General features: G+C 44.1%; 2 protein-coding genes across 8 annotated transcripts; both read left to right on the top strand.

The window, feature by feature from the left end:
• The first annotated feature begins 1,752 nt into the window (after nucleotides 1–1,752).
• LOC112241961 lies at nucleotides 1,753–14,181 on the top strand. 5 transcript variants are annotated; one of them, XM_024409970.2, is made up of 8 exons: nucleotides 1,753–2,073; nucleotides 10,281–10,387; nucleotides 10,804–10,841; nucleotides 10,973–11,037; nucleotides 11,260–11,326; nucleotides 11,497–11,694; nucleotides 12,886–12,957; nucleotides 13,454–14,181. In XM_024409970.2, exons 1-8 carry the CDS (start codon nucleotides 1,753–1,755, stop codon nucleotides 13,555–13,557), a joined length of 972 nt encoding a protein of 323 aa, XP_024265738.2. In that variant the 3' UTR covers nucleotides 13,558–14,181. The 5 variants fall into 5 exon arrangements, with proteins under 5 accessions (XP_024265738.2, XP_024265756.1, XP_024265761.1 ...); XM_024409988.2 differs by lacking the exon at nucleotides 1,753–2,073 and adding an exon at nucleotides 2,626–2,763; XM_024409993.2 differs by lacking the exon at nucleotides 1,753–2,073 and adding an exon at nucleotides 2,954–3,043.
• A 628-nt stretch (nucleotides 14,182–14,809) lies between these two features.
• Nucleotides 14,810–25,207, top strand: LOC112241938. 3 transcript variants are annotated; one of them, XM_024409961.2, is made up of 16 exons: nucleotides 14,810–15,061; nucleotides 19,054–19,158; nucleotides 19,306–19,439; nucleotides 19,954–19,988; nucleotides 20,246–20,331; nucleotides 20,736–20,757; nucleotides 20,877–20,959; nucleotides 21,084–21,106; nucleotides 21,312–21,382; nucleotides 22,302–22,380; nucleotides 22,597–22,622; nucleotides 22,714–22,775; nucleotides 23,151–23,217; nucleotides 23,318–23,713; nucleotides 23,808–23,879; nucleotides 24,004–25,207. In XM_024409961.2, the coding sequence occupies exons 1-16, from the start codon at nucleotides 14,942–14,944 to the stop codon at nucleotides 24,078–24,080; spliced, it is 1,458 nt and encodes a 485-aa protein (XP_024265729.1). In that variant the 5' UTR covers nucleotides 14,810–14,941; the 3' UTR covers nucleotides 24,081–25,207. The 3 variants fall into 3 exon arrangements, with proteins under 3 accessions (XP_024265729.1, XP_024265724.1, XP_024265717.1); XM_024409956.2 differs by having other exon boundaries at nucleotides 23,145–23,217; XM_024409949.2 differs by having other exon boundaries at nucleotides 14,811–15,061; nucleotides 23,136–23,217.
• Nucleotides 25,208–26,932: the final 1,725 nt, after the last annotated feature.

The following is a 26,932-nucleotide window of genomic DNA, read 5'->3' as shown; positions in this document are numbered from 1 at the left end:
TAGGCCAGCACAACCGAAATATTGATCAACATAAATGATGGTGAGAAATAATGAGACATCATTTGACATTTAAGAAATATATTAGAGCCATATGCCTTATATGGGCACCCGGCCACCCAACAGTGTGCAGGACCCTTTGACTCATACAATTTGTAGCACTGCTCTCCTGTCCGAATGCTTCAAGAAACTATACAAAGTAACAAAGTGTGATGTCATCACGTAAACGTGATTTACTTTGACTTTAGAAAACTCAACCACCTACAGAGATTGATGGAGACCCGCATACCCCACTTCAATCAAGCAGGCTTCAGTCACCCTCAAGATTGACGTGGGAGACAAATAGCTATGCCCGCCTCCTTGTCAGGCCTCTCACACTGGGCCGACAGGGGTCCTGGGATGCATAGGTCAGGCCTCTCACACTGGGCCGACAGGGGTCCTGGGATGCATAGGTCAGGCCTCTCACACTGGGCCGACAGGGGTCCTGGGATGCATAGGTCAGGCCTCTCACACTGGGCTGACAGGGGTCCTGGGATGCATAGGTCAGGCCTCTCACACTGGGCTGACAGGGGTCCTGGGATGCATAGGTCAGGCCTCTCACACTGGGCTGACAGGGGTCCTGATCAAGGGGGATCAGCCTGTTGTGAAGAAAATTGACTACTTCAAATGGATATAGTGTCTGACAGTATTGAGGCTATATTGGCACAGATACAAAGATGAGTCCTCTCTCTATATGGACTTTCTCCTAATGCAACTGTGCAGCCAATTAGCATTGTCCACTTTAGATACAATGCCAACAGCCACTTGTTGATTGACAGCTCTAATGCAGTTCCACCTCCAACATAACCACTATGCGGATATCGACTAAAGCAGATATGATTGAATAGAGCCTTAAGGACTGGATTAAAATCTTATCGCCCAAGTATCGAAACACCTGCGTTAACATTTAAAGGTAGTTTCCGATTGAGCCTACATATGTTGTGTTTACCCATGAATGCCGTCTCCGTGACAATGGGAACATTGCTATTAATTTTCAATCTCGCTATAAAGCGGATCTTCGGCGCTACAGGTTGAATAGAGCCCTAGCTCTCAAACTCTAGGCGGTCTTTTCCCGATTTACGTTTACTACGTTACGTCTAGTCTGAGACCATTGTCTTGTCTCCCTTGTAATACAGCTTTTGAAACATATGGCCCTTATAGCAAGAAAGAATACTTAAAATTAAAAAAAATACACTTACTATAGCAGATTTGAATAGATCCATACAGCTATGGGTGCCTCCATCCAACAAAACTGCACTTCCAGAGTAGGCTAGACAGCTAATTAAGCAGGCATCATTAGTTTTGATCCCAAGTGCAGTTAATACGGTAAAGTGCTGTAACATGGCGATATGCCCGTGGGGGGACACTAACCCCATACATTTGTATCAATTCAACTTTTTGTTTTCTAGCTGATAAAGATAATGTCCTTATGCTTCCAAAACTGTACCACATGTGATGCGTGTTAATGTTCAGACCAGGCATCTGGGCTCTTAAATCTCCCCCTACAAAATACGCCTGTCCAATGACTAGTGTAATATAATGCAACTGAGAGTCAAGGGCTAATAGAGCCCTAGATCAACCAAAAAGTGCTCAAATGAACACTGTAAAGTGTGTGTATTGCATCTTATCGGGTTTTGTATTGCTTGTAAATGTCATTCTAGAATGCGTATAGAAGCCTACAGCTAAACTCTTCTTTGCTACCGTAGTTTACATCACATGCAGCGCGCAGACACAGTGAAAACAACCCACAGGATAACCCTACCCGCACAGCCAGAGAAGACCGAAAAAATGGAAAGCAAAAAACATACCACAGAAAACCACAATTTGACCCAAAAGATAAAAAATAGGGAGCTCAGAATCGTGAAAAACAGGGCACGAGTTAAATCAAATGTATGGGATCATTTTGGAGTAATCGTTAACGCTGACAAACAACATGTGGATGGATTCGCAGCATGCAAAAAGTGCAAGCGGGTGTTAGCTTATGACAGCCACAGAACAGGCACTTCCAGCTTGAAAAAACACATAGAGAAATGCACGGTAAGACGTCTATTGATTGCACAGTAGTAAATTGTAGTGCAAAACGTGGAGCTTAAAATGCGCAGCAGGAAGGACAAAGGTGGTTAGCTCGGGTTGTGGCCGTCGGTTCAATTCCACATGGTTCGGGTTGGGGTAGCAGTCTTTCCTAATGGCGGTTTGCAGTCGGGTCCGATAGATCAGTTTGTGCGGTTATGATTTTATTTTTTATTTTGGGGGGGCTCAAATTGGACTCGTTTATGTGCGTGTGAGACCTAAAATAAAATGCGTGCTATTGTCAAGCAGAATGCTTGATTTATTATTTTCAAAATGTTGCTTTTGTATGTGTCGGCTATGTGGAGTGGTGAAAACGTTTACCTTTAATCCCAGCACATGCGCAATGAAATGTCGCAGATCCAGACGGCCACCAAAAGACTGCAGTTGATAGCTCAAACGATCCTTCCATTACACAAAGAACCAGCAGTTGTGAGATATGGAATGTAGAAGCAGAGACCGTAAAAAATATAGAAGTCACACGTGGAGATATTTCAATGAAATATCTTCCGAAAGTGTGACATGCAAGCTGTGTGCGGCTGTTCTGAAGCGGACGAGCGGTAGCACAACATCCACGTTGAGACATTTAGAAAGGATCTGTCGCTAAGACATATCAAAACGCAGCGAGAGCTGATGGCGACCGTTAGAGGTAAGAGTCATGTAAGTGTTTTATTTAATTCTTAGGCAAATTCATAAAAAAAGTGTGATATCTGGACTGGTCAAAGACAAGTTTCTCTTCTAGCTCCGCTTGTAGGCCTACCGTAATTACTCAGAGGTTGCCATACATTCAGAATGCGTCATTAGTTTTGATCCCAAGTGCAGTTAATACGGTAAATAGGCGACGTTTGGTCTTTCGATTGGAAGAAGCGTAGTGAAAGGGTTTACGCCGCACAAAATGTGTCCACGAAAATAAGACCACAAGTGGGATTTTTGTATGGAGGTCAGTGAGTGTCGATTTTGGTCAACGAAAGTTGCTTGCTACTTGAGGCGTATTTGATCGAAACGAAGTTTAGTAATGGTTAAGTTGTTACGAATGCACTGATAAGTGGACGCACGTGGCAATTTGGAGAGAAACTATCGGAGTTGTGCATCTTGTTCACACGCGGATCTGCCCTCTCATTTGCTAGAATGGTACCACTTGATCTCGCCTGTATTCCATATTTGAGGATATGTATTTCCATTGTTAGTGGTCACTCGACTATCTTGTCGAAATAATAGAACATCTTTGGTCACTCACACCAGAGAGGAAGCGAGAGGGTTCATTCCCGTCAAAATCTGTCCGCGGGAATACAGCGATAAACCGACTACATTCCCGCCTTTGTGACAACTACTTCCATTGTTAGGGCGGAGACCAAACCATGTCGTCATTATATACAGTATCTGCGCTCACATTCACGCAGCTCTTTTGGTGAAGGTAACCCGTAGGTTACTCTGGTGGTTTGGTTGTTTATTTGTTCTCTTCATTCACAATGTCTACACCAAGTTCACCCAGCTTTGGTTCAGCTGTGTGGCACAGCTTCGACAGAATAGAAGCGGCACTGGCAAAATGTAAACACTGCGACCGGAATATCAGATGTAAAGGAGGTAGCACCAGTGGCATGAAAAGGCATTTAGAGTCTCGGCATCAGGTAAACTGGACCTCCGAAAAGGACTAACGTTACCAGAACAAATTTGAGACATCCGTCTTTTCTGACGCTGTGCTGGTAACCAGACAAAAGCAATGGAGCTATAGATATTGGAGCGCCCAAGAGACCGCAGGTATAAGAGTCGGCACTAAATAGCTATACATTTTCTGATGTTAAGAGCTGTATCTGAGACGACCAATGAAGTTCTTAGAGTTATATTATATTAATTCATGACTAATCTATCGATTCAATAATCATGCGCACATTTCCGTTACATGGATTTGCGGATATCCGCTTGTAATGCCAGCCGGGAAAAAGTATATATTTTGCTATCTAACCGGTTATTCTTACCGATTTGACCTTCGGTTAAAACCGCACTCTAAATAGTGTTTTTTAACTTGCTAATTTGGCTAGTGCAGCAGAGATCTAAAGGAAAGGTTTTGACTAGATAAAAGCTGTCACAACATAAAACGGAAGCGATGTGACGTGCTCAAAGTAGCACATCTTAGATGTATTTCACCAGAAAAGGCATTGATATGTGTATATGTCGGCTTTGCAAAGCAATACTCCGATACAACAACGGCAGCATGTTAAACCACATCAAATACAAGCACCCAGCCACCGTAACAGAAGCTTTGGGTCGTAAATCAAAAACGACCGTCGGGGTAAAGTAGAGAGCTATTATTATCATCATCATCATCCACCATATTAGTTTGTCCATTGGATATTAGTACATGTTATTAGCGTACCGGTAAAACTGAAATGAAACGCTGTCTCAAATAACCGCCTAACTGTCCCTTTTAATAGTCGACATACCCTAGTTTAATCATTTAAAATGGGCTACTCTAATCATTCCAATCCCGATTTAAAAGGCTAATACAGTTTAGAGGTATTGTAAGGTGACTTTAGGACCATGTGGACACCTAGAAACATGAGGCAAGGCTGTTTGTACAGCTAGATGGGTTAGTTGACTACATCACCAACGATGCGGAGGTTCAATGGGCAGAAGTCCTTATTTTGTGTTTCTGGATGGCCAGATTGCTAGCATCAATGAACTCCGTGTGGGGAATCATAGCTTGCTCATTTCTGCCAGTTTTATCTCGTTCTTGATACCATAATATTGCAAAATTTCGCTAGCTACGTAACCATCGCTCCCATGTGGCACAGTAGTCTAAGGCACTGCATCTCAATGCTAGAGAGGTCACTACACACCCTGGTTCGATTGGGAGTCCCATGGGGCGGTGCACAAATGGCCCAGCGTCGTCTGGGTTAGAGTTTGGCCAGGGTAGGCCGTCATTGTAAATAAGAATTTGTTTTTAACTGACTTTCCTAGTTAAATAAATAAAACCAACAACTAACAATGTATATGAGACAAGTGCTCATTGTGCAAGCGTATTTGTTTTCAATAAACATTGGAGACAACATAAAGTTCACATATTTTCGACAATTTAGGCCAACCCTGTCGGTTTTGCCCCATAGTTACTAAACAACCAACTATGGCTGGCTGGCTTGCTTTATGGAGAGTAGGGTTCGACAACTATTTTTCATTGAGATCAGCTATTGGTGCTTTGATTTGTCGCTATGTGACATTTTGCCATTGCTGCGATGACGTCACACCACCAATTTTCCTTGCTGCAGTCCCCGCCGAAGTGTTTTAGTAGATGACTTTGGTTAAGTAACTGCTGTTTGATGTGACATGAATCTAAACTAGTTTTAATCCCGGTGCTGAGCGAGTTCATAGTATCTAATTATTGTGTGACGTGTTGTCGAATGTTAAATCCCATATTGACTGAGGTGAATGAAGCTACTGCAAGGTGATAATGGCTGGAGTCCATTTTGTATGTTTTTACTGTGCTCTAAATTATATTTGGGGGGGGTGTAAAGTAAATAAAAGGCTCAATTAGATGCCTGTCTCTAATACGCGGCGGTTGTGTTCAGTGATTGAAGTAAATAAATGCCCGGGCTATTAAAGTTTTACGGGTAGTCTATAAAACCACCCAACAAAATCTTCAGGGACAACATGTACAATTTTAAAACAAAAAACAGCTCAACCACTTGTTTTGGTATACATCTGGTGGGCGATGATATACTGAACAAAAATATAAACACCTCATGCAACGATTTTACTGAGTTACAGTTCATATAAGTAACTTTTTTTAGGCCCTAATCTATGGATTTCACATGGCTATGCGGGTGTGGCGTTGTGACAACTGCACATGTCCGTGGCCTTTCTGTCACGCCCTGGTCAAAGTATTTTGTGTTTATCTTTATGTATTTGGTCAGGCCAGGGTGTGGCATGGGGTTTTTGTAATTGTGGTGTGTTTGTCTTGGGGTTTTGGTGGTGGTATTGGGATTGTAGCTTAGTGGGTTGTCTAGCAAGGTCTATGGCTGTCTGGAGTGGTTCTCAATCAGAGGCAGGTGCTTATCGTTGTCTCTGATTGGGAACCATATTTAGGCAGCCATATTCTTTGAGTTTGTCGTGGGTGATTGTCCTTAGTGTCTTACTTGTACTCTCTGTTAGTTTGCACTAGATAGGCTGTTTTCGGTTTTCATTACGTTTATTGTTTTGTAGTGTTTAGTGTTTAGTCGTGTTTACGTTTTGTTTAATAAATATGGATCGCAATCGACACGCTGCAGTTTGGTCCGACTCTCCTTCATCACCACTAGAAAACCGTTACAGAATCACCCACCACCAACGGACCAAGCAGCGTGTTAACAGGCAGGAACCACAGGAGAGGCAACAGAGGCAGCAGCAGCAGGAGCAGCAGCAGCTGCAGTGGGAGAGGCTGCACCACCTGGAGAAATGGACATGGGAGGAAGAACTGGACGGTAAAGGACCCTGGGCTCAGCCTGGAGAATATCGCCGCCCCAAGGAAGAACTGGAGGCGGCGAAAGCTGAGAGGCGCAGATATGAGGAGGCAGCACGGCGTAGCGGATGGAAGCCTGAGAATCAGCCCCAAAATTTCTTGGGGGGCTCAGGGAGAGTGTGGCAGAGTCAGGAGTCAGACCTGAGCCAACTCTCCCTGTTTATCGTGAGGAGCCAAGGAGGAGACCAGAACCAGAGACTGTGAAGGAGTTAATGGGGAAATTGGAGGAGAGAGAAATGAGGGAGTTGCTGTGTTGGTGCTTTTTGCATGGAATTCGCCCGACGGAACGTGTTGGGGATTTGATGGCACCTGGGTTAGCGCTCCATACTCGTCCTGAGGTGCGTGTTAGTCGGCTGGTGAAGTTGGTGCCAGCCTCACGCACCAGGCCTCCTGTGCACATCCCTAGCCTTGCACATCCTGTGCCAACACTGCTCTCAAGATCTCCAGTACGCCTTCACGGTCTAGCCCATCCTGTGCTACCTCCACACTCCAGTCCTCCGGTAGCAGCTCCCCGCTCCAGGCTTCCTGTGCGTGTCCTCGATCCAGTACCACCAGTTCCAGCACCATGCACCAGGCCTTCAGTGTGCCTTGCCTGTTCAGCGCAGCCAGCGCTTTTCTCCTCTCCTGCGCTGCTGGAGTCTCCCGCCTGTTTAGCGCAGCCAGAGCCTTTCTCCTCTACAGCGCTGCCGGATCCTCCCGCCTGTTCAGCGCAGCCAGAGCCTTCCTCCTCTACAGCGCTGCCGGAGCCTCCCGCCTGTTTAGCGCAGCCAGAGCCTTTCTCCTCTCCTACGCTGCCGGAGTCTCCCGCCTGTTCAGCGCAGCCAGAGCTGCCAGCCTGCATGGAGAAGCCAGAGCTGCCAGCCTGCATGGAGCAGCCAGAGCTGTCAGTCCGCATAGAGCAGCCAGAGCTGTCAGTCCGCATAGAGCAGCCAGAGATGTCAGTCTGCATGGAGCAGCCAGAGATGTCAGTCTGCATGGAGCAGCCAGAGATGTCAGTCTGCATGGAGCAGCCAGAGATGTCAGTCTGCATGGAGCAGCCAGAGCTGTCAGTCTGCATGGAGCAGCCAGAGCTGCCAGTCTGCAAGGAGCAGCCAGAGCTGTCAGTCTGCATGGAGCAGCCAGAGCTGTCAGTCTGCATGGAGCAGCCAGAGCTGTCAGTCTGCATGGAGCAGCCAGAGCTGTCAGTCTGCATGGAGCAGCCAGAGCTGCCAGTCTGCATGGAGCAGCCAGAGCTGCCAGTCTGCATGGAGCAGCCAGAGCTGCCAGTCTGCATGGAGCTGCCAGTCTGCAAGGAGCAGCCAGAGCTGTCAGTCTACATGAAGCAGCCCGAGCTGCCAGTCTGCATGAAGCAGCCAGTCTACATGGAGCAGCCAGAGCTGCCAGTCTGCATGAAGCAGCCAGAGCTGTCAGTCTGCATGGAACAGTCAGAGCTGTCAGTCTGCATGGAGCAGCCAGAGCTGTCAGTCTACATGAAGCAGCCCGAGCTGCCAGTCTGCATGAAGCAGTCAGTCTACATGGAGCAGCCAGAGCTGTCAGTCCGCATGGAGCAGCCAGAGCTGTCAGTCTACATGAAGCAGCCCGAGCTGCCAGTCTGCATGAAGCAGCCAGTCTGCATGGAGCAGCCAGTCTGCATGGAGCAGCCAGTCTGCATGGAGCTGCCAGTCTGCATGGAGCTGCCAGTCTGCATGGAGCTGCCAGTCTGCAAGGAGCTGTCAGTCTGCACGGAGCTGTCAGTCTGCACGGAGCTGCCAGTCTGTAAGGAGCTGCCAGTCTGCAAGGAGCTGCCAGTCAGCACGGAGCCGCCAGAGCGGTCAGTCTGTAAGAAGCCGCCAGAGCTGTCAGCCTATATGGAGCAGCTAGTGCCGCCAGTCTGCCCAGCGCCGCCAGTGCCCCCAGTCTGCCCAGCGTCGCCAGTCTGCCCAGCGCCGTCAGTCTGCCCAGCATCGCCAGTCTGCCCAGCATCGCCAGTCTGCCCAGCGTCGCCAGTCTGCCCAGCGCCGCCAGTCTGCCCAGCATCGCCAGTCTGCCCAGCATCGCCAGTCTGCCCAGCGTCGTCAGTCTGCCCAGCGTCGTCAGTCTGCCCAGCGTCGTCAGTCTGCCCAGCGTCGTCAGTCTGCCCAGCACCGCCAGTATGCCCAGCGCCGCCAGTCTGCCCAGCGCCGCCAGTCTGCCCAGCGCCGCCAGTCTGCCCAGCGCCGCCAGTCTGCCCAGCGCCGCCAGATCTGCCAGTCAACCAGACTCTTCCAGATCTGCCAGTCAACCAGACTCTTCCAGATCTGCCAGTCAACCAGACTCTTCCAGATCTGCCAGTCAACCAGACTCTTCCAGATCTGCCAGTCAGCCAGGATCTGCCAGTCAGCCAGGATCTGCCAGTCAGCCAGGATCTGCTGAAACCACCAGCCAGCCAGGAGCTGGTAGATCTATCTACCTGCCTGAGCTTCCTCTCACTCCTGAGCTTCCTCTCACTCCTGAGCTTCCTCTCACTCCTGAGCTTCCTCTCACTCCTGAGCTTCCTCTCACTCCTGAGCTTCCTCTCACTCCTGAGCTTCCTCTCACTCCTGAGCTTTCTCTCACTCCTGAGCTTTCTCTCACTCCTGAGCTTTCTCTCACTCCCGAGCTTCCCCTCAGTCCCGAGCTGCCTCGGTCCCGAGCTGTCCTTCAGTCCCGATCTGCTCCTCAGTCCAGTGGGGTTCTGGGTGGGGACTACTAGGCCATGGTCGGCGGCGAGGGTGGACTATCCAGGGACGAAGGGAGAGGGGACTAAGACATTAAAGGAGTGGGGTCCACGTCCCGCGCCGGAGCCGCCACCATGGACAGACGCCCACCCGGACCCTCCCTATTGTTTTGAGGTGCGTTCGGGAGTCCGCACCTTAGGGGGGTTCTGTCACGCCCTGGTCAAAGTATTTTGTGTTTATCTTTATGTATTTGGTCAGGCCAGGGTGTGGCATGGGGTTTTTGTAATTGTGGTGTGTTTGTCTTGGGGTTTTGGTGGTGGTATTGGGATTGTAGCTTAGTGGGTTGTCTAGCAAGGTCTATGGCTGTCTGGAGTGGTTCTCAATCAGAGGCAGGTGCTTATCGTTGTCTCTGATTGGGAACCATATTTAGGCAGCCATATTCTTTGAGTTTGTCGTGGGTGATTGTCCTTAGTGTCTTACTTGTACTCTCTGTTAGTTTGCACTAGATAGGCTGTTTTCGGTTTTCATTACGTTTATTGTTTTGTAGTGTTTAGTGTTTAGTCGTGTTTACGTTTTGTTTAATAAATATGGATCGCAATCGACACGCTGCAGTTTGGTCCGACTCTCCTTCATCACCACTAGAAAACCGTTACACTTTCATTGTCCCCACCTGTGTAATGATCATGCTGTTTAATCAGCTTCTTGATATGCCACATCTGTATGGTAGATGGACTATCTTGATAAAGTAGAAATGCTTACTAACAGAGATGTAAACAAATTTGTGCACAAAAAATTTAGAGAAATAAGCTTTTTGTGCATATGGAAAAATAGATTTAAAAAAAAATCTGCTCATCACTTTACATGTTGCATTTTATATTTGTGTTCAGCGTGTTATGCTCGCTAGTGCTTTCTGCTGCATAAATTCACATGGTTAATAGTCAATCTGATTTGGAACATGACATACCATAATGTGTTTTGTTAATGGTTATGTGGTATGAATGATTTTTCAGTCGTTGAAGTACAGCAAAAGAGAAGCTGCAATAAAGGAAGAGAAGACACTGTCCAAGAAGAGCGCACATGAGGATGAGGAGCCACACCCTAAAAGAGGGGTGTCAAAGTGGGTACTTTAATTGACTTTTACCAGGTTAGTGTCATTGAGATTAAACATCTATTTTGCAAGAGACCCGGCCAAAATAGCAGCACACAAAACATGTACAACAAAGCACTGCAGTTTAATAATGTCAGTTTACTCATTGGTTTTGGTAGGAGGGGTTCAACTAGGAGTCAACACATTGACAGCGCCCCAATTCAGTGTATCATGTTTATTGGAAGTTTAAACAATGGTAACACGTTTGTGTAGGCCTACTGTATTAGATTGTCAGAGACCATAATCAAATCTGACAGACTAGTTATATATTTAGTTCATATAAAAAGTGTGATTTTAGTTTTTTTTTAATGGCCAAGCCTTTGCCAGACTGTACATTGTGTTCTAATGGTTTAACTTTGTATTTCTGTGTTCTTAACATCCCCCAGGCAAGAACCCAATACTTCAGAGGTAGCCTTGACAGAAGGTTGGTTTCTGTTGTTGTATTAAGTTTCAATCCAAGATGTCCCGTGTAGTCAAATATGTGGACTTTCAGATTGTCTCCTAAGAAGAATATTGTGGTTATGTCTCTCATATACTGATTATTTTATGCTGTAGGTGGGGCTCCAGAGCAGTTTGAGTTTCAGTATGGACTTGAGGGACCAGCATTTGAGAATGGGGAGGTGAGTTGGGAAAGCGTTGCTCAAATGAGTACGTTTTCTTTTACTCTTGTAGTTAGCTGCAGTTAGCCTGGGTGCCAGTCCGTTTCTGTTATCATTCAACTTCTTGTCACTCCATAAATGATGCTTGGCATGATGGCACAAACAGATCTGGGACCAGGCTAAGCTACAGCACCTTTTCTCCTCATTTCTTCTACTCAAACCTCTTCCTTTCTGTCTGGGCAGTCCTCCAAGAGCCATCTGTCCATCATCAAAGTAGAACAACTGGACTCCCTCCTCCCAGACCAAACAGGTGTGTGGGGGGAGTTGGGACTACAGTGAATGTTTGCACTAAACTAAACAGTGAAGCAAGTGAAAATAATTTGCGGTAGCATTTGGTCTATGATAGATTTACCTACATATTTACATATCCAATATACACTTAACAGGAGTTGACTCTTCCCCTTTCTGTTCCATCCCCAGACTCCAGCTGTGGTTCAGGGTCACCTGGGGATTCGGGGCCTCCTGGCTCATCTGGTTCTGGGTCCAATACTAGTCTGGCTTCACAGTTTTTCAAGAAGTGCCACCAGGCAGGCTGCACACAATTCATCTTCTCGGAGTTCGCCTCCCGCCTCAGCATCATCACTGAGAGGATTGCATCCCAGCAGGCCAGCGAGGAAGGTGAGACTGAACACGAGGAATAAAAGGACACTAAATGGAATGATACGGACGACTCCTTATAGAGTGGTACCGTTGTCGGCTAACTAAACTGGAGCATGCACGTTTTCAACGTGCACTTGTCAACTGTAGTACTGCTCCTTGTTGGACGTGTGCTTGTAATACATTTTCATGTTAGTGTCAGTATAGGGGTATGATTCTCGCTTGGGGGTGCGAGAGGTCCCGGGTTCAAATCTCGGATGAGCCCCCATTACGTCTCTTGGAGGAGGGAACACAACTCCCCATGGAGTGAAAGAGGTATGTGATTGTAGGTGCGGGTAACGATGACAGAGGCAGAGAATATTACCGTTAACAGGGAATTTATTTCCTTAACACAGTAAATGTAGGGAAAATGGGCTGGATGGAACCAAAGCAAAGAAAGTTAGTCCTACCTACCTGTTCTTAACGCCACCTGGCGCGCTAACCAAAATACAAGGGGTGGTCCGCCCAGGTCTTACCTAGTGTTCCTAGACAGTGAATATACTACGGGTCATGTATACCCGCAGGCCTCTTGCCTAAACACTCCCTAGGTGCCTTCCCCTTCCCCCTGGGAACAAAAACAGAATAATTACTCATGTAAAGTGAACCATTTCAATAATCAAAAACACTAAGTCCTTTTGGCATATGTAACCGATGTGAAATGGATAGCTAGTTAGCAGGGTGCGCGCTAATAGCTTTTCAATAGGTGACTTCACTTGCTCTGAGACCTTGAAGTAGTTGTTCCCCTTGCTCTGCAAGGGCAGCGGTTTTTGTGGAGCGATGGGTAACGATGCTTCGTGGGTGTCAGTTGTTGGTGTGCAGAGGGTCCCTGGTTCGAGCCCAGGTAGGGGCGAGGAAAGGGGCGTTAGCTAAACTGTTACGGCTACAAAATACTTTACAACAAATTTACCAGACTAACAACCAACACAGGACATACAAGGAAGCGCTCTCCTAACAAAGGAACACTGGCTTTTCAAGCTGCAGAAGGAGTTGGTAATTGCAGACAGCTGAATCCCCTGACAAGAGGGCAGGGTCAGAGCTCCAATCTGCAATGGGGGCCGGCCAATCAGCTGCTTGGAATTCAGGAAGCCAGCCTGAAAAACACACATACAAACTCACAACACAGAAACTGGGGAATGTAACAATATTAACCTAAATAATTTCCTGTGTTCACAGATTTCAACCTCACCCTGAAAGTGCTGGAGGCCTCTGGGATGCTGCCAGAGATCTTTACCAAAAGAGATCAAGGTAAAGTATTTTAACATCACCAAAATGTTTTGCTTGTCAGCAATCAAGTTTTCAAGATGTGAATCTTTCAAAGGGGATGTTTTCTATATTTTGAAAGTTACATATCTTGAAAAATGGATAGCTGACAAGTAAAACATTTGGGGACTATGTCAACAATGGACTAATGAAACAAATACCAGGAGATAGTTTTTGGGTGGAATTTTCCTTTAAGGACAAAAGAGAGACACTTTGTGTTGCATGGAATAAAGTCCCCATAAGTTAGCTCCTCATAGGCATTCTGGTTCGGAAGTACAAGTAACCTTGCCTGACACCTGAAGAATATCTTCCCGAGCTAATGCCTAGGCTTAAGCTCGATGGGCTAACATAGGCATGTGGCATGCAGGAGATCCTCCGGGCTCGTACCCTGATCGGTCACACCCACTGGCCAGTAGTCAGACAGAGCCCAGAGAACTGCTGTCACCTTGATGCCCTGTTTTTTTTTTCTCCCTTTTTCCAGAAATGGAGAAGAGACTGGGGGAGCTACAGAGAGAGACTGTAGCGGTGAGGACTGCCAGGTCTGCCATGAGAGATGCTTGCGTCATGAGCTTCACCTCATCATGACAGCACCGCTGAAGATCAAAGCAGTTTTATAAGGTGTTATAACCAGGGCCTGGGTTTTCTGACAACTTGACTGAACTAGGAAGGTATAGGACCTGGAGTTTTCCCTGGTCAAATCCCCTCGTCAGGAAAAACGGGTCCTCCTTTTAACCAAAATGTAAATATTTCAAACCTTTTGTATTTGACATATTTTTCTACCCGTGTTCAAACTTGACCTCTGTGATATTTGACTCTGATATTTGAACTCTGACATTTGAATGCAGTTTTTCACCCTGGCCACTAACTTGAGTGGTATGTTATACCTTAAATTGGTCATATAATCTTTTGACAGACATTGGTTATGAGGTTATTGGTGATGTTTTGATGTTAGTAGGTGATCCTTAGTCTACCCCTCTGTACTGTATGTTATATGCGCACTAACCCTTAACAGACTTACTATAGCCTAATATACTGAATGTGCAAATTAGTCAATTTTTTTGACTGTTACTATGTCCACTAGTACAATGAGATCAACTATTTAGAATACACTAATATAGTATACTTGAGAGTAAAGTTGAGACCTGAATGAATTAAACTTGTTATGTAAATGGTGTGATTATTTCAGATTAAAAAATGTCCTGGACTTGACTTATTAGACTTTTTACAGTAAATGGTACAAATTACAAGGTTTCTGCACATGCTCTACAGTGGAAAGGGAGAAAACAACTAAGTGGCAAACATGATTTCTCAGAATGTATTGTTACACCAGGGTTCCCCAACTTTTCTGAGAAAAACATATTTAAACATTTTAATTGTTTGACACAAAACACCCGGAAATGAGCTCTAATTGATTTTAACTTAAATATGTTCCCAACTATTCATAAGCTTAATAGGGACACGTGATGGTAACAAGTCAGCAAGGTTTAAAATTAACCGCGTGGTGGCGGTGGGGTGATGGTACACCATTGCATTTTATCGATGGAAATTTGAATGCACAGAAAGACCATGACGAGATCCTTTTATTTTAGGGTATCTTTGACCAACAGATGCATATCTGTATTCCCAGTCATGTGAAATCCATAGATTAGGGCCTATTTTATTTATTTCAATAGACTGATTTCCTCATTAACTTAGTAAAATCTTAAACATTGTTGCGTTTGTATTTTTGGTAAGTATAGTTGACGATCCCTGCCGTTTACTGATGGCAGTGCACAATGCCCTCTTGCACCCCCCAAGTAGAATGAAACTAAAACCACACCGAGACTTGCCTCGACAACATTTCTGAAGAAGCGAAACCGGATGCCCTGCCAACACGGAATTTCTTAGTGGCAGACTGGCGGAGTTTGGCGCGAACAATTTTCTGATTTGGGGAAGTTGTTGCGAAAGATAATACACGAACACCTGCAGGATGGGTACCGATCAACATGGCAAGAAAGTCCAATGCGTACTTTGTCTAACGTCCGAGGAAAATCGGACAACTGGACCGTTATCAACGAAAGGTTCTATCACCGCTCATCAGAACTGCTTGGTAAGATTAAAAGCTCTATTGCTGCGCCCTGTTATCGAAACTACACGGATAATTTTGCTTTGGTTGAAGATTTTGGTGCTGATAGGCTAGCAAAGAGAACTAAAACGAGTTAACAGGGTTTTCCAAACTCAGTCCTCTTGACCCCAAGGGGTGCACGTTTGAGTTTTTTCGCCAGCACTCGAGATCCCCAATGGATCGTTTTTGTGTATTCCCTAGCACTACACAGCTGATTAAAGTAATCATCAAGATTTGATCATTTGAATCAGCTGTGTAGTGTTAGGGCGTGCACCCCTTGGGGTCCAGAGAACCGAGTTTGGGAAACACTGAGCTAACAAGCTACGGTGAACAGTGGGGCCGCAGGGTTTCTAAACCCAGAGATGCAACATCGCGAGAGTTCCGGGAACGTTAGCGGAACTTACCGGTTTAGGAAGGCAATTGGGTGTGTTAGAAAATTCACTCTGCAAAATTTTAATTATTCTCCTCATGCCTTTTGCACACAATGTATATAGACTCTTTTTTTCTTTGTTTTCTACTGTGTTATTGACTTGTTAATTGTTTATTCCATGTGTAACTCTGTGTTGTCTGTTCACACTGCTATGCTTTATCTTGGCCAGGTCGCAGTTGCAAATGAGAACTTGTTCTCAACTAGCCTACCTGGTTAAATAAAGGTGTTCTCAACTAGCCTACCTGGTTAAATAAAGGTGTTCTCAACTAGCCTACCTGGTTAAATAAAGGTGAAATAAATAAATAACTCTAGAGTGCGCTCTGAACGAAAGCTCTTAATTTACGAACGACCAGAGCGCACTCTAGAGTGAATTTACTAACACACCCAATTGCCTTCCTAAACCGGTAAGTTCCGCAAGCTTCTCAATCCTAAAGCCCATTTTAATTTTTGTGAAAAAAATATTTAAAAAACTTAATATCCGAAGGAGTCCCTTTTGATTTGACAGCGTGCACATGCGCAAGACGAACGTTATGCCTTTGCTATAGACAACGTCGCCATGACAATGCATACGAGTGTGATCGAGGGTTTTCTATTGGAGGAGCAGTTTTAGCCCATCTTCATACTGCACTGTTATTGGTCGCGCTCTATTTGGGCTTGGTTACGATAGGATACCACTAAAGAAGAGACAACCTTTATAAATTAGATAGGCTGCATGGCTTTGGTTTACTTTCCCATTTAAATTCTCAATGCAGTTAGCCCTAGGCAAAGGTCTTCTCTGGCCTAGGTTGGAGATGTGGGCCAGTTATTTGGGGGTAATACTGAACGATTAACCGACATATTTAGTTGTTATTAAACAACTAAGTAACGGACGTCGATTAAATTACTTGAATTCCATTTAGTTCGTTTTATTTATTTTTTTGTGATCCCAACTCGCCTTTTCTCTAGAGAAATCAAATCATTCATGAGAGAAATCAACTCAAGAACCATGTGGGACGCTGAGCGAAAGGGAGTTTTCATTAAGCAAATAATTAAGCAAATATTCAACCTAGTTCAGCGCAAACGTAATAATTAACTACAATGACCATAATCCATTGGGCCTGTTTTTTCAGTTTCGTAATTAGTTCAACAGCCACAAAATCATAAATCCCTCCTACTACATTAGGTTGGATGCACGTAGACCGCATGAGAGAGGAATGTACACAACAACGACGAGGTAGAGGGATAAGTATTCCTCGTCGTCTTTGAAGAACGAGTCAAATTATATTGTCAGACAACTCTGCAGTTAGCCTAGCTAAATAGGATGACTGAAGACAGGACAGTATGGGGAGTACAGAGAAAGTTCAAATCAAATTAGTCAAATGCGCCAAAAACAACAAGTGTACCTTGCCATGAGATGCATACTTAAAAGCTCTTAATCAACAATGCAGTTTCAAGAAAATAGATTTAAGAAAATAAACCTGTCAGGATGCCCTCAATGGTGCAGCTGTAGAACTTTTTGAGTATCTGAGGACCCATGCCAAATGTTTTCAGTCTCCTGAGGGATAATAGACATTGTCATGCCCTCTTCACGACTCTCTTGGTGTGTTTTGACCATGATAGTTTGTTGGTGATGTGGACACCAAGGAACTTGAAGCTCTCGACCTGCTCCACTACAGCCCTGTTGATGTTAATGGGGGCCTGTTCGGCCCTCCTTTTTCTGTTGTCCACGATTAGCTCTTTTGTCTTGCTCACGTTGAGGGAGAGGTTGTTGTCCTGGCACCACACTTCCAGCCTATAGGCTGTCTCATCGTTGTCGGTGATCAGGCCTACCACCGTTGTGTTGTCAGCAAACTTAATGATGGTGTTTGAGTCGTGCTTGGCCACGCAGTTGTGGGTGAACAGGGAGTACAGGAGGGGACTAAGCACGCACCCCTGAGGGGCCCCTGTGTTGAGGATCAGCATGGCAGATGTGTTGTTGCCTCCCCTTACCACCTGGTTGCGGCCCGTCAGGAAGTCCAAGATCCAGTTGCAGAGGGGGGTGTTCAGTCCCAGGGTCTTTAGCTTAGTGATGAGCTTTGAGGGCACTATGGTGTTGAACGCTGAGCTATAGTCAATGAACAGCATTCACACATAGGTGTTCCTTTTGTCCAGGTGGGAAAGGGCAGTTTGGAGTACAATTGAGTTTGCGTCATCTGTGGATCTGTTGGGGCGGTATGCGAATTGGAGTGGGTCTAGGGTTTCTGGGATGATGGTGTTGATGTGAGCCATGACCAGCCTTTCAAAGCACTTCATGGCTACAGACGTGAGTGCGACAGGTAGGCAGGTTACTTTGGCGTTCTTGGGCACAGGGACTATGGTGGTCTTCTTGAAACATGTAGCTATTACAGACTCGGCCAGGGAGAGTTTGAACATGTCAGTGAAGACACTTGCCAGTTGGTCCGTGCTTTGAGTACACATCCTGGTAATCCTTCTGGCCCCGCGACCTTGCGAATGTTGACCTGGCTAAATTTCTTGCTCACATCGGCTACGGAGAGCTGTTTGGCTGCTACTGTCTGAGCAGAGATGAGATGACTTTAAGGAATTCAAAATAATAAAGTAATCAAATAAAAACAAAGTAATATATAAAACTTGAAACATTGTATTATTTCATAGTAATTTCCTAATCTATTTATGTCTACCCCAGGGTTTCCTCAAACTCAGTCCTGGGTGTCCCCCAACTGCTCCCCAGTGGCATAGTGGTCTCAGGCACTGCATCTCAGTGCTACAGACCCGGGTTTGATCCCTTGCAGTATCACAACTGGCCGTGATCGGGAGTCTCATAGGGCATTGCACAATTGGCCCAGCATCGCCCGGGTTAGGGGAGGGTTTGGCTGGGGTAGGCCGTCATTGTAAATAAGAATTTGTGCTTAACTGTCTTGCCTAGTTAAATAAAGGTTAAATGTAAAAATTAATTGTGCTGAGCGATTACAGTGCTTTTCTAGGTCGTTTTGGTTAGACCAGAGTTTCCCAAACTCGGTCCTGGGGCCCCCACCGGGTGCACGTTTAGTTATTTGCCCTAGCACCACACAGCTGATTCAAATAACCAACTATGACCGAGTTTGGAAACCCTGCATTAGGGGAAATATATATACTCGTCAGCAGAGCGGAGAGAAAATCCCCCACCCCAAAACATCTTCCCGCGGCCATGCATTCCTTATGAGTTTAGTACAACTATCATACACACTCAGAACCCCCAAAATAACATGCATGGACGCCCAAAAATAACATCCATTGTTTGTTTGTAAACAATGTAATTGTAAACAAACACTGAATGGCTTCAAACCATGGTTAAAACTAATGTTTATCTCATGGATGGTCAGTCCTCCCATCCACAGCTCTGTGAATTTGATTGTTTACCTAACATTTAGACCTATTATGTGTTTTATTTGTATTTTTGGGGGGGAGATACGTGTTATGTAACCACTCAAATTCATAGATGCAAGGACTGACCATCTATGATAATCCCAGATTGTTGTTTGAATCCTAGATTGCCCCTTTAACTCTCTGCTCTGTGTTGTCTGAATTGCAGCTGTATTCATCAGGGATTATTTGCCAGAATTCGCCAGAGTTTGACGACTTGTTTGGTTTCTCTGTGGAAGACGTCCTTAACGAGTTGAAAAGGGGAAACAGACTGGTGAGGTTCATTTATTGTTTCCTTTGGTTGTTTGAAGGAATTAATTCTGTTTTCGTCGGATCAACTAGTTCTGTATGATGTTTAGTTTAATCTAATGTAGCCATTACAAAACAAACTGTTGCTTACAGTACTTTTTCTCCTCCCCAGATTTGTTACAGATGTAAGAAGAAGGGTGCCACGGTGGGATGTGAGGTGAAACGCTGTAAGAAGTCCTACCACTACCCCTGCGCTGTGCGAGATGGGGCCCAAAACGTCGATGACCACACAGAAGAGAAGTTTACGTAAGTGCGAGGCACAACGTCTTTTCTTTCTAAACAACTGGGAAATATATTTTTCAACTTCATTGCAAATGAGAGGTGGTTCTCACTTACCAACTTAAAGGGATACTTCAGGATTTTGGCAATGAAGCCCTTTATTTATTTAGTTGAAATTTTGCAGGATGAATTATTTTGAGATGCACCATCTTGTTTTCAAGTGTCCAAATGAAAAAGCAAAATCAAACAAACAATAATTATCCACTTCCCCAGAGTCAGATGAATGTGTGGATGCCATTTTTATCTCTGCATGCAGGTGGAAGGAAGTTGCTTACTAGGGTTAGCGCAATGCACTACCATAGACTTTCAGTCATTGCGCAAATGATAGTTAGCATTGACTCACGAAACTACCTCTAGCTTCCTTCATACTGGATGCAGAGACATACAAATGACATCCATTAGTTCATCTGACTCTGGGGAAGTAGATAAAGGTCATGAGCATGTTATTAAATGGGTCTCTGACTGTCTCTGTGTTTTACAGGTTGTACTGTCTGAAGCATAATCTGGCGACAGCAGGTGAGTTGGCTGGTTCATGCCTGTAGGCTACCTGAGTAACTGTTACTATAGTAGACATCAATGAATTTGTTTATCCCAATATCCATCTGGTTGTGTTTAGTTGATTTAAATACCTATTCGTCCATCAGGGCAAATCTTCCTGTCTTTGTACACAAACACGCAGCCTCTGCCGGTCCAGCTGGCAGTTCCAGCAAAAAGCTGTAAGTTAGAGGTTTTTCTTTCAATTGTTAATGAGGGATGTTTCTGTCTCAACACAGCAACCAATGAAACAGTGAGTAGAGCTTTGTCTACCAACGGTGATTCAGACACAACGATGAACAACAATGGAGAAACGTCACCCAAGGTCTGTATTCCACTGACTGTACTGTAATAACACACATACAGGACCATTGTGGAATGGATAGTTAATAGCTAGGCCTTTATATGACTGATTACCTGGTCACCATCATTGAACCACATCATCCAGCTAAATTCTGAGAAGCAAAAACAAATAAATGAATCTATTTCCGTTCCCATTTCCAACTGTTTTGTCTGGTCTGTGAGAGGAAAGAGGAAAGCCTCAGTCTAGAGCACATCGATAGTGGCATTGTCAAGTGAGTATGAGGAGGCGTTTTTCATTCCAAAACAACATCTTTGCTCCTTAATTTCTATCATTAATGTCAGTACAGTGCTTTATTATTTAGTTGTGAGAGCCTGGCATGTCTGTCTTTGTCACTTAGGCTGTATTGTAAAAAGCAGAAACCACAGTCGTTGCAGAAAGAGCTGAAAGGTGAGTCATTTGTCTCCATTGACTCACATCAACATAGACTTGACTTCTCCTTTGGTTGTGTTTCCCTGTAGTTTAAAGATCAGATTTATCATGTAGAAATGTATGTTTCAATTGTAAAGGACTTGATGCAGTGGCCGGATCCTCATCTTACCATAGTGACTCCAACATGTCTAGTAAACGACGGCAGAAACAAACACCCAAGGTGTGTATTTAGCTGTTGAGAATGGATGTGTCATCAGTTAAGAAAGTCATGGAATATGCTCATGTAATCATATATGATAATATCATAGTGAACCGTAATCTCTTTGCTTTTGCTGTTGGAACAGAGACGGTTGAGCTGCTCTGGCACGTAAGTAGGGAATTCATGTATGCATGTTAAAGTTGGGTGGTCTGTTTCTTTGATGCTGACCTGCCCTGTTCTGTTTTGCTTTTTGAGTGCATGTAGCTTTATTAACATTCTTTGCTGTCAAAAAGTGAAATATGTAAATATTTCTCTTTAATTCTCTGGACACCATTTTTCTGAAAACTGCAAGTTGTTACTTTTTCTGTCACAGACCGGAAGTGGAATCATCAAAAAAGTCCAGAAAGTGGAGCAGGATAATTCAGAACAGTTTCTCAAACTCAGGTTACGTTATTTTTCCTATTTTTCCAGTAGGCTCCCTTTTCATTATCTTGATTGTTGTCGATTTATATTTATACTGAACAAAAATGTAAATGCAACATACAACAATTTCAAACATTTTACTGAGTTACAGTTCATATAAGGAAATCAGTCAATTGAAATAAGTTCATTAGGCCCTAATCTATGGATTTCGCATGACTGGTCAGGGGTGTAGCCATGGCCCACCCACTGGGGAGCCAGGCCCAGCCAATCAGAATGAGTTTTTCCCCACAAAAGGGCTTTATTACAGACAGAAATACTCCTCAGTTTCATCAGCTGTCCAGTGGCTGGTCTCAGACAATCTCACAGGTGATGAAGCCAGATGTGGAGGTCCTGGGCTGAGGTTGAGGCCGGTTGGATGTACTGCCAAATTCTCTAAAATGACGTTGGAGTGGGCTTATGGTAGAGAATTAACATTAAATTCTCTGGCAACAGCTTTTGTGGACATTCCTGCAGTCAGCGTGCCAATTGCACACTCCCTCAAAACTTGCTACAGTGCTACAGAGACACTCGCTACAATGCTACAGAGACATCTGTAGCATTGTGTTGTGTGACAAAACTGCACATTTTAGTGGCCTTTTATTGTCCCCAGCACAAGCTGCAACTGTGTAATGATCATGCTGTTTAATCAGCTTCTTGATATACCACACCTGTCCGCTGGATGGATTATCTTGGCAAAAGAGAAATGCTCACTAACAGGGATGTAAATACATTTGTGCAAGAAATATGAGAGAAATAAGCTTTTTGTGCGTATAGAACATTTATAGGGTTTTTTATCTCAAGAAACACTTTACATGTAGCATTTATATTTTTGTTCAGTATAGTTTTTACAAAGACGAGTGATGCATTGCATTGATTAGTATTTGTGTATGTTCTGTAACAGACGGAGTTGTGAATGGAATTGACATGGAGTTAGCCCCTTTGGAGTCTGATCTAGAAGACAGTGTGTTCTCTGAACACAGGTAATGATGATGGTGCTCCAGTCTGGTATCAATAAAACTACTGTTTAGTCTGATGGGTATGAAAACCCAATCATGAGACATGTTATCTTTTCAGTGTTGAGGTGGTTCCTGTGTAGGCCAAATATTCTAGAAAGGGGGAGGGAGGGAGATAACAGTTGCCTGCCTCTGTATTGTACAGTGACGTTAGAAAAATAACATTGCTCTCTTACATCCCAGAAATCATGCTGAGGCTCTCACCAGAGGTAAAACATGTCAGGGTACACGCACACAGCATATTGCCAGGAGGTTTAATATCAAACCTGATAATAACAAAACCACTGTGGTTTTCCTCAGGATGTCAGCCAGAACCTGAACACAGTGACGATAGCGATGGGGACCAAACAGTCATAGACTCAGTGAGTTACACAACTCTGACTATTCTTGTCCAACACTTCCTGTGGCATTACTGTGTCTCTATCCTGGTCCTAAACTATTGGTTTGATCATTACTGTCTCTCTATCCTGGTCCTAAACTATTGGTTTGATCATTAGTGTCTCTCTATCCTGGTCCTAAACTATTGGTTTGATCATTACCGTGTCTCTATCCTGGTCCTAAACTATTGGTTTGATCATTACCGTGTCTCTATCCTGGTCCTAAACTATTGGTTTGATCATTACTGTCTCTCTATCCTGGTCCTAAACTATTGGTTTGATCATTACTGTGTCTCTATCCTGGTCCTAAACTATTGGTTTGATCATTACTGTATCTCTATACTGGATGCTGAGTCTCAGAGTCTGTTGCTGCCTGTGATGCTGTGTGTGGTGTCTGAAGAACCCTCTCAGGACCCAAACCTCTCAGGTAACTACTCACCTTCTACACTCCTTACTATCCCTACTTATCAGTTCAGTCTTGGAAAAGCTTTGATAATGCAGACATTTTTTGTTCTCTCTCCTCTCAGTGTGCAGTTCTCAGCCGTGTTCTGTGGCTAGTCCTGGTTCACCTGTCCTCTCTGGTCGACAGGGCAGCTCTCTCACACTTGGTCCCATCTCATCTGTCCACTCTGGTCCACTCAATGTCACCAACACACCTACTCGTACCAGTCCACCAGTCTCACCTGTCCCGCCTGATTGCCCTAACACCCCTGTGTCCTCTCCACACTCTGTATCCAATCATCCCCTGGCTGGGCCCGGATGCCTGGGCTCACCTATTGGTTCTGGCTCTGACTCTGCAGCCAGCAGAGTGTTCTGGAGAAGGTGTAACGAAGCAGGCTGTACACAGTCCATCTTCACCACCTTCTTCTCTGACATGGTCAGCATCTCCAATAGGATCCTGTCAGATAAGGCCAGTCAGGAGGGTGAGTGGCACGGTTGGGTTGTATAAAATAAAACCAGATGAATCCATGTTGGGAGCATATTATCAGAATCGGTGACTGTGTTTCTCGCTCTCAGATTATGATCTCTCTCTGAGAGTGATGGAGGCTTCTGGAAAATTATCACAGATGCTCTCAGAGCAAGAGAGAGGTGAGAATTGGTGGTTTAATTATTGGTGTACAGGAGTTTTCATAGCATTGTGTGAATGTTAAGGCTTCTTATTATTTTAAAGCTTGTGAAATCTAAATCTAATGTATTCTCCCCCTTTGTTCAGAGTTTAAGAAGAAGCAAATGGAGTTACAGAGCGCTACGGCAGCCATAAGGGATGCCAGGTCAGCCCTGAAGAGATAAGCAGCCCTGCCAGATCAACTACAACCCCCATAATCCACCTTCCCTCATTCAGTTCATTGGCATCACAAGATTTTATGGGGTGCATTATGCAGCCATATTGAGAATTTGATTTCACAATAGTTTTCACGTAGATCCACTTTCTTACCTTGTCAATATTATAATCCCCCCCAAAAGTACTGTTGTTGTTTATACTGTATGTTCAAACTCCGAGACCGAGAACCAATTATGAAACAAGAGGCTGCCATTTTGCTTGCCAGTAACAAAAGGATGTTTTACCTTTAAACAATATATATTTTTATATAAATATATATATTTCTATGAATAAATCCCAAAAAGTGTTGCTATTGTGTTGATAGCAAGTATACAAAACATTAAGAACACCTTCTCTTTCCATGCCATAGACTGACCAGGTGAATTCAGGTGAAAGCTATAATCCCTTATTGATGTCACTTGTTAAATCCACTTCAATCAGTGTAGATGAAGGGGAGGAGACAGGTTAAAGAAGGATGTTTTAGCCTTGTGACATGGATTGTGTATGTGTGCCATTCAGAGGGTGAATGGACATGGCAAACGATTTAAGTGCCTTTAAACGGGTAACCACCCAAATGACAGCCAGCCAATCATACTGGTTTGTGTCAAGAACTGCAACATTGCTGGGTTTTTCACACTCAAAACACTTTCCCGTGTGTATCAAGAATGGTCAACCAATGGTCAGCCAGCTTTACACTACTATGGAGTCAACATGGGCCCACATCCCTGTGAAACTCTTTCGACACCTTGTAGAGTCCATGCCCTGATGAATTGAGGCTGTTCTGAGAGCAAAAGGGGGTGCAACTCAATATTGTGTTCCAAATGTCTAGTATACTCAGTGTATATTTGTATGTGAAATTGTTGCATTGCGTAGTACCTCAAAGCATTCATTTCAATCATTTTTATATCCCGGACTGAAATTTTTAACATCTTCTGTACCTAGAACTTCTTATCTACATGATTAGGATTTAGAGTTATTCCTAAATCCTATGGGTAGGAACAACTTGCATGTGTCTAATTGCTCATCCACTTCTTTTAACCGCACTGTTACATGTTTCCACACTTTTTATTCATTCAGTAATAAATGAAGAACCAAACTTGTCTGTGGCAGATTAGAGTTCCCTGGATTTGAACCATGAACATTCTGCATGGCAACCGGCATGTTATGCCCTCCACCCTCACTATTACATCATGCTGTAAGCTATGGTCTAAAGTACGTAAGTTGTTTTTTGTGGTATCTTTACTTTACTATTTATATTTTTTACAACTTTTACTTTACTACATTCCTAAAGAAAATGTACTTTTTACTCCATATATTTTCCCTGATACCTAAAAGTACTCGTTACATTTTGAATGCTTAGCAGGATAGGAAAATTGTCTAATTCACATATTTATCAAGAGAACATCCCTGGTCATCCCTACTGTCTCTGATCTGACGGACTCACTAAACAGGCATAATTTACAAAGAGTTTGTGAGTGTTGGAGTGTGCCCCTGGTTATCTGTCCAAAAACATAAATGGTGCTCTTTGCTTAATAAGGAATTAGAACGGGTTTATACTTTTACTTTTGAAACTTAAGTATATTTAAAATCAAATACCTTTAGACTTTTACTCAAGTAGTATGTTACTGGGTGACTTTCACTTGTCATTTTCAATTAAGGCATCTTTACTTTTACTCAAGTATGAGAATTGGGTACTTTTTCCACCACTGTAAACCTGGTGTTTAGGCCAATCATATAAGCTCTGAAAAAGATCTGATGTGATTGGTCAAAAGAGCAATTAGTGAAAAAAAATATAAGTTATAAATTTCATTCCACGGAGGGCCCAGTGGGTCTGCAGGTTTTAGTTTTTTCCTTTCAATTAAGACCTAGACACCAAGGTGAGGGGAGTTCCTTACTAATTAGGGACCTTAATTCTTCAAGTACAAGGGGGGGGACCACTGCTCCCCCCCTGTCAACCCCTCGTGCCACACAGTTTGGGCACCACTGATCAAAGGTGTTCTGCCCTTGAGGTAAAGTGGCCTTCAGAACTGGATCCAATAAGGAACACTGTACTGAGCTGGTCAGTGTATTTTTATTGGTTCAGCAGTCTGGGGTCATATTGAGAAAGGCCAACTGGCACTTCGTACACAATTGGCATAGTCATGTCATAGAAATAAATGACTGATTGTTGGAATGGAATCAAAACTGGAACCAGACACTCGTCAAAGCAACCGTGACCCAGCCGTCTCACACTCCGCATGTCAGTAAATATATCTACAAATTATTTATAATAAGCATCATAAAAATAGACAATTATAATATTCCTGTACAGCTAAGATACTGTATAGTACATACATTACTGAAAAGTAACAATACCGTATGTCTGAAATAATCTGTAACATCTTTCAACACAAAATACTGCATCCAATAACTCAGCCAACCCAATGTTCTCCAGGAACTCTTTGGTTAGCTAGCTAGCGATTTGTTTTGCCATATTAGTATTGACATGAAATCAGTCAAAACACCTAAAAACAACACGTGGTATAAAACTAGCCAAAACTAACCAGGTAGGATTCCGCCCATGGCAGCTTCGTGTCGTTGTCTCTAGCTAGTTGATCGTTCAGAATCTTCACAAAGCACGGACTCATCGATGCGTGCGCAGTATTTTCATGATGTCGGCACAATTGGAATTTACCTTGGCATTTTTACGTGGCTCTTCCGCGATATGGATTGAATCCAGCCCTATGACAAGACAAACATTTTATAACATGAGACCCTCTTCATTTTGGAGCGTGGATATCACCAGAGTGATATCTGGCCATAGTGATAAGATACATACTCA

This window comes from Oncorhynchus tshawytscha, linkage group LG03, assembly GCF_018296145.1.
Source record: "Oncorhynchus tshawytscha isolate Ot180627B linkage group LG03, Otsh_v2.0, whole genome shotgun sequence".
Taxonomy (NCBI): domain Eukaryota; kingdom Metazoa; phylum Chordata; class Actinopteri; order Salmoniformes; family Salmonidae; genus Oncorhynchus; species Oncorhynchus tshawytscha.
The sequence above is the reverse complement of the archived record's forward strand: the minus strand, read 5'-3'. Positions and strand labels throughout refer to the sequence as shown.